The 7,943-nt window shown below is 44.8% G+C and overlaps 1 protein-coding gene across 1 annotated transcript; it reads left to right on the forward strand.

The window, feature by feature from the left end:
* Window positions 1-2,317: 2,317 nt before the first annotated feature.
* Window positions 2,318-7,261, forward strand: BBBOND_0006000 (hypothetical protein, conserved; the record flags this gene model as incomplete). Its single annotated transcript, XM_012915426.1, has 1 exon — window positions 2,318-7,261. The coding sequence occupies one exon, from the start codon at window positions 2,318-2,320 to the stop codon at window positions 7,259-7,261; it is 4,944 nt and encodes a 1,647-aa protein (XP_012770880.1).
* Window positions 7,262-7,943: the final 682 nt, after the last annotated feature.

The raw sequence follows: 7,943 nt of genomic DNA on the forward strand, positions 1-7,943 counted from the left end.
TTGCTTAAGTGATTGATATGTTTGCAGGTTGAGGGGACTGGGTGTGGAAGATGAGTTGGATGAGTCGGTGTATATGTGGTACTGGGTGTATACAGTTTACACCATGTAAATGCTGTCCGTGGTGTTGTGTGGAATGTAATAAAGACACATATAACCGTTGCGGATTATGTGGAGCATATTACATGGTACGCACTAAAGACGGGAGTAATTACAATTGCAAACCTTCGCCATGTAGCGTCAAATGTAAAGGCAAGGAGACGACATGTCAATGTGATTGTACATGTTGTGAAAAGAAACGTGAAAGTGAACAACATACTGTCTCCTCCCAGTCTCTCCCCGGTCCTTCCTCCGGTGATCTGCCCGAAACCAGTGCACTACGTCATACCAGCAGTCACGATGACTCATCCGACGAGCTTAATGTAGATACCTCCACACTTTCCCCCCCTCCCTACTTCACCATCGCCGCCGCCATCGTTGCCATCATCGTCGCCATAATCCTGCTCGACCTGTGCATCTTCCGCTTCCCGGTGGGCCGCAACATCCGCGATTTCCTCGTCCGCAAGATACCCTTCTGCATCGCCTTTTACAGCTAAACTCAACGATTTCGTAGCGCAAACATCGTCAATCCAAATCCCACTGACCACCTAACTGGCAACTGACATCTAATGTCTAGACAGAGTAATGATTGCGTTGATGACCAATCACATGAGCAGTGAGGTGACCAAGGTGCTGACCAATGCCATGAACAACGTGTTGACCAATGTGCTGACCAGAGTGGTGACCAATGTGCTGACCAATGTGCTGACCAATGCCATGAACAACGTGTTGACCAAAGTGCTGACCAATGCCATGAACAACGTGTTGACCAATGTGCTGACCAGAGTGGTGACCAATGTGCTGACCAATGTGCTGACCAATGCCATGAACAACGTGTTGACCAAAGTGCTGACCAACGTGATGACCAACGTGGTGACCAAAGTGCTGACCAACGTGGTGACCAAAGTGGTGACCTAAGTGCTGACCAATGCCATGACCTAAGTGCTGACCAAGTTGATGGTCACGGCAGCGATGACATGGTTACGGCAGCGATGACATGGTTACGGCAGCGATGACATGGTCACGGCAGCGATGACATGGTCACGGCAGCGATGACATGGTCACGGCAGCGATGATATGGTCACGGCAGCTATGACATGGTTACGGCAGCGATGACAGTTACGGCAGCGATGACATGGTCACGGCAGCGATGACAGTGTTGACCAAGCACCTGACCTAAGTGATGTTTATTACCCACTCTACATCGCCCCTTTATCCACTCCACATCGCTCCCTAACCCACTCTACATCGCTCCCTAATCCACTCTACATCGCCCCCTAATCCACTCTACATCGCCCCTTTATCCACTCTACATCGCCCCTTTACCCACTCTACATCGCCCCTTTATCCACTCTACATCGCTCCTTTATCCACTCTACATCGCTCCTTAACCCACTCTACATCGCCCCTTATCCACTTTACATCGCTCGAATCACCTCGCCATAATACCGCTATTACCTCTATAAACCATCCTAATAACTTGTGCCTTGTCACCCTTCACTTCCCTTCCTCCACCTCTTGCCACTGCCAAGTCCCATCATGTTCATCCTAACTCCAAATCCTTCGAATTACTTCGCCATATTAACGCTATGACCTCCATTAATTATGACCATAACTTGTTACTTCCCACTCCCGTCGTTATGACGATGCTACTAGAAGAGCCTTGCAGGACATTGACTCCAAGCTTGTTAGCCTTGGTCACCTTGCTGGTCAACTTGGCGCTTTTGTTGGTGAGAGTGAGAGTGTTAAGAAAGCTGTCAAGAATGCTATTATCGCTGTTTTCGACATTTATCCGCACCTTAAAAATGACCTAAATGATGTTTACAATTCTCATGTTACTACCCTTTCTGTGTCTGACAACTCTGCTGACCAGGCTGGTGACACCGCGAAAATTAGTGAGCTTAATAAGCAAGTAAAGAAAGAAATTACTGAAACTGAACAGCGTATTAAGAGCCTTAATAACCATCTTAATAATCTTCCTTCTTCCCCCTCTCCCTCTGCTGAGCTAGCCAAATTGCAGTCCAAGTTGGACGCTTTGAGGAAAGTGAATGAGCTTTGTGGATTTTATGTAAATGTTAGTAAGCCTTCAAATGAGCCTAAAAACCTCTTAGATAATTTATGTTCCGGCCTTCAGACTTTCCTCGGCTTCAACAAAGAGTCCAAAGGCTACGACGGCAGTGGCATTGTGTACTCTGACTTGGATAGGCTGTGTGACGGGGTGATGGCGTTTTTGAGTGGTGTGCTTGGTGCGGTGAAAGATGATGAAGCAGTTAAAACGTACGATAATATGATGAGTAATAAGCTTGAAAAGGTACTAGAAGAGGTAAATAAAAAAATTGGCTCCGGGCGTGAAGGGCTTGCGGTGTCTGTCGCCGCGGTGAAGGAGTGGTTGGAGGGGTATGGGAATAAAGTAGATGAAAAAACAAATAATGTCATTACGAACTTAAAAACACTTAGAACTAACATAAATTTTAATATTAGTGAGCTTAGTAAATTAGATAATTTTGATATAGCTTGGCCCGTGTGGAGGGACACTGTGATCGGTAAGCTGAACGAAACGTTGCAGAATGCCACGTTGGCTATTGAGAAACTTGATAAACCATTGCAGGTTAAAATCCGAAACGAGTTCGATGAGATTACGTTACGCATTCATGAATTGGATAGGGGTGCAAAGAGCGATGAGAAGGAAATTGAGATGCTAGGAAGAAATGTTGAAACGCATCTTGAGGAGCTTTATAGAGACGTGGAACATAAGGCTTTTGAACTCGAAAGAAAGTGTATTCTGGGTATACAAAAATCGTTTAATGAGGATATTCAGGCGCCTATAAATATCGTTAGTGCGACATTGGAGGAGGTACGTAAAAAACTAAGTAGATGGGGGGAAAAGGCGCAGTTAATTGTAACGGCGGCAAGATACAAGGCGGAGCAAATATTAACAAAAATAGACAAGAATAAACATTCAAGCACGGAACATCAAAACGTCGTGTCGGCTGCAAATGCCTTGCACAAGAAAGCCGGTATACTTCTGAAGGCCATAGAGGATACTAGGAAGAAGGCAGCAGACGAAGTTACCGGAGCTCTCTCGGAAGTCGTGAAAACAAACAATGCTCTACGGTATGAGTTGAATGGAGTGAAAGAAAAAATTATGGAGAAAGTTAGAGATTATGTTAATCGGCAGTTGAAGGGGGTTGACCAACTTGATAAATTGGATAAGAAAGTGAAAGAGGGATTGGTGTCGCTGCAAAGCCATATTTTAGGTGATTTGAATACTTATTTTGAAGGTTTGGGGGAAACTATCATTACCGCTGCCACTTATGCAACAGATCCGTGGGGATCGGTGCCCAGGAAAGGGCTTCAGGCACTGGGTGATCAGCTCCGAGATACTGGACTAGGCACGTTACCAGATGTGCTCACTAAACTCGCCACTGAAAAAACGAATTCTGCTACCAAACTTTTTTCTAGTACTATAGAAAATTTACTAATGCATATTAAAGAAGCGTCGAACGGGCAATTTTCAGGTGGTGGCACCCTTACTAATCCCACATTCAAGGAGCTCACAGAAGCCATTACTAGCGGGTTAGAAGGAGCTATTAAAACCGAGGTCGCTAAGCACATTGGTGACGATGAGCTTGCGATTTCTCCAAAAATTGGCACCACTCTCATGAAGGAATTTGACGGGGGCGACAAGAAAGTCAAAACGTTGCTTGAAAGCGGTATAGAGGGTATGGTTACGGGAATTTTGGAAGAAAAGATTGGAAAGGGTGAAGATACGGATGACGGTAAAGTCACCATTACTAAAGCCAATTTCAGCAGCTATTACGATTGCATTAAACAAGATGGATTTACCGCCAAAACAATTCTATCCGGCAGTGCGAGTGAAGGAACATTGCCAGATAAGATTGGCAATATTAAGAGAATTGTGATTGCGGCATTATCTGTTAATGAAGGCACTAAACCCATAGACAGCACTGCTCTCAAGTCAGCCCTTGCAGCGTTCAATAGTAAGTTTGAAATTTTCACCGATACTATAAAGAAATGTGTTGTAAATGAACAGAGTATGCATGATATAGAGAAGAAAGGCGTTAAGGGTTTGCTCACCGATCTTAAGACCATGCTAACGGAAGATAGCGTTCAAAATCTTAATTATGATATTCAGTACGGCTTGACTAAACTTCAGAAAGATATAGACGGTATTCTCGGCACAAATGGCCGGGTCAACTCTGCGAACCTTGGAAAAATAATTGCCGCAGGCACTGAATTTCACGCGAAAAAAATTGACAAGCATCTCGCAGATTGCTTCTCCGACATTGCTGCATTTCTTGAAACGCGATGTGATTCTAAAATAAACTCAATAAAACATGAAGCTCTATATCGCCATCGCGATGCTACCAAACAGCAGTTGGAAATTTTGAATAGAGGTGTTAGGGACAGGGTTGACGATATCAAAAGTATTATTGACACTGATGTAAAAACCGGCGTTAAAGGTCTCATGAGATGGATGGGAGGAGAGTTGGATGCGTCTGGAGCTAAAAGTTCAACAAATAAGCTTGACGATCTAAAAACCACTGTAATGTCATCGGACAATATTTACGAAAAATTCAAAAAATTATCGGAATCATTTAGATATTACTTTGGTCTTATCTACAGGCATATTAAATATGAAGTCAACGACCCAGCCAAACAGCTAACCAAAATCAAAGATGCCTTCGACAAATTACTTAATCATTTAAGTGCCTCAAATAACTCTAAAAAGTATAATTATGATAATAAGTTTGTTAATTTACTCACCACCCTCTCCTCCTCCCTCACCGCTCTCCACCCCGCCCACTTCGCCAACCCCCGGCACCCGGAGCTGCTCGATGCGGTCAAAAAGGGGCTGCAGGGGTTTGTCGAGCAGATGGAGCGGGTGTATGTGAACGGGTATGATGGGTCAGAAAACGTTACATTTTTCGGTTTTAACACAAAACTGATGACAGATGATGGAAAAAATTGTGCTAAGATATTTTTTACAATTCTGGAGAGGTTGTATAGAGATATGGACAAGTTGAGAGAAACGTGTAGGACTAACTCCAACAAAAGTCAAATTTGTTTGTATGACTGGGATAACAATAAGAAAACAAGGAACGATAACCCTCTAGGAAACTGGTTACAGCGTCGCGGTTATGTATTGTCTGCTGATAAAGACACGCAAAATGGTGAGTTAGACAGACGTCATAATGGTGAAAAAATAATTCAACTAATTACGAAAAATGGCACGCATCTGCAAAATATGAACGCAATTTTCGAAGTTGCAAATAAATCAAACGGTCAGCTTTTTGATCTCCGTGGCCATCTCCACAAATACTATGAAGTCTGCCATCGTAAATATATCGAGAAGCCAAAGGTGCCGTCAAACATCTATCAGATGTTGCAATGGCTGTCCGGGCTTTGGTACAATCCGTCACGTGATCCACTTCGCAAATACTTTAGGACATTGTTCCCTACGCCTGATGAATATAAAGGTACATCGCATGATAAAATTCCCACCGACAAATTGATACTATCGGCGACGTCAACGATCAAAGCTCAGGATTTGGCGACGCACATGTTGGCACCTCTTTGTTTCTACTCTGAGAAAATGCTGATCACTATCCTCGGTCACGGCCACTCGGGTGGCCGTTATGCTGTTGACTTCAACACTAATGCAGATAATCTGCTGTATCCTAACAAAGACAGTGCGTGCTTCGATATGCTTGTTGATATATTGAATAGAGTCTATCACCAACTGCATTTCCTATTGGCGCAATGCCACAGCGGACCTAAGAGCGGTGGGTGGCGTGATTGCTATTATGGCAACGGAGTTGCTGGATCGGATTGGCAGTGTAATGACAAGCAATGCCCCAATGAAAGAGGTGAGCAAAAGCACAACCAAAACTGTGACCAAAAGTGTAACCAAACAGCTAACTGCGGAATAAAATCGCCACTTCAATCATTCCTTGAGGATGGTCTGGTAGGCTTTCTACCGCATCGACTAACCAACGTTGGATGCGGAGTTAAATGTTCGGTGACAAATCATAGAGGCCTTCCGTGTAAGACGCCAATGGGATTTGCAGACATTGGTATTGCAGCCTCACATATAAAAACAGGCGAATATATGAAAAAAGCTCTCTATAGTTTTTGCGGTCCTGATTCTTACCTTCGTAAAATTTGCGGCGCCATAAACTGTCTCCTCCGACAGCCACCGCAGACGCTTGGCGATATGTTCAGTTTCTTCCAGGGTTACCTGTCAAACTGGAACGGCGGCGGTAAAAAGCATAAACAAGAGGCATTTGAAAGCGCTGTTAAAGAAGCTAACTTCAATAATGCCGGAACAAAATTGAATGTCACTTCCATACAGCTATCGAGTAACCATAAGAGTCATACTGCCGGTGAATATGAGCATCCTACTGGTGATCTGTTTAGTCTGCTGGAATGCAAAGCAAAATCAGCATCGAAACCGAATGTTCCCTGTGGCGCGTATTTGCAGTCAATCAGTTACGATGTGCGTGTGGTTTATTCTAAGGAATATGCCGGCCATTATTTGTCGTGGGTTGTCTACATATCGGAGACGTTTTGGGATTTGCTCAAACAGTTGTATGAACAGTGCTGCCGTAACTGCAATAAAGTAGGGTCACGATGTCATGACAGAAGTTGTGTCAATGATTGTCAAGTAAACAAATATTATGCTTCTCCGAAACCCGAATACATCGATAACATTAGGCATGAATATGCTTGCGGTTCCATTATTAATTGCCGCGCTACCCATGCAGCTATATATGCATTGGGGTTCACTTTTGGTAGCCCACATGAACTGAGCGGTGAAAAAGAGAGGAAAACAAAACGCACGTGCCAAGATCTCTGCACCGCGCTGAAACACATATGCTCCGACGGTTCTGTGCTCGCACGACTTGTCCATGAATATATTCCCAAATTCCTGTGGGAAATCAGGGAGAAATTCTTCTGGACCACTGTCGCACTCTGGCTCCTCTCTCTCTTGTACCTCATCCACATCATGGTCATCCGCCTCGATCTCCTCCACATCAAATCGCATTTGCACTCACCATCATCGCATCGCATCGCTGCTCAATCACTACTTGCCGCGGCACGTGTTAACAAGCTTAACAGGGTGTTTTATCTACAACCATAATCGTACTCACGTGTTTACTGTCTACACTCACCTAGCATACCACCTACTCACCTAACTTATGAATTGTGATTTAATCTGTTGTGTCACTCATTTATCGTTGTATGTGATTGTGTAATAGTTAACTAAAGTGCTGACCAAAGTGCTGCCCAATGCCATGACCAAGGTGCTGACCAAGCAGCTGACCTAAGTGCTGACCAAGGTGCTGACCAATGCCATGACCAAAGTGCTGACCAAGGTGCTGACCTAGGCGCTGACCAACGTGTTGACCAAAGTGGTGACCTATGTGCTGACCAAGGTGCTGATCAATGCCATGATCAACGTGCTGACCAACGTGTTGACCAATGCCATGACCAAAGTGGTGACCTAAGTGCTGACCAAAGTGGTGACCAAAGTGCTGACCAATGCCATGACCAATGCCATGACCAGAGTGGTGACCAAGTTGATGGTCACGGCAGCGATGACATGGTCACAGCAGCGATGACATGGTCACAGCAGCGATGACATGGTCACGGCAGCGATGTCATGGACACGGCAGCGATGACATGGACACGGCAGCGATGACATGGTCACGGCAGCGATGACATGGTCACGGCAGCGATGACATGGTTACGGCAGCGATGACATGGTTACGGCAGCGGTGACATGGTTACGGCAGCGATGACATGGTGACCAAAGTGGTGAT

The sequence above is a fragment of the Babesia bigemina genome, scaffold Bbigscaff_76852 (genome assembly GCF_000981445.1).
Source record: "Babesia bigemina genome assembly Bbig001, scaffold Bbigscaff_76852".
NCBI lineage: Eukaryota > Apicomplexa > Aconoidasida > Piroplasmida > Babesiidae > Babesia > Babesia bigemina.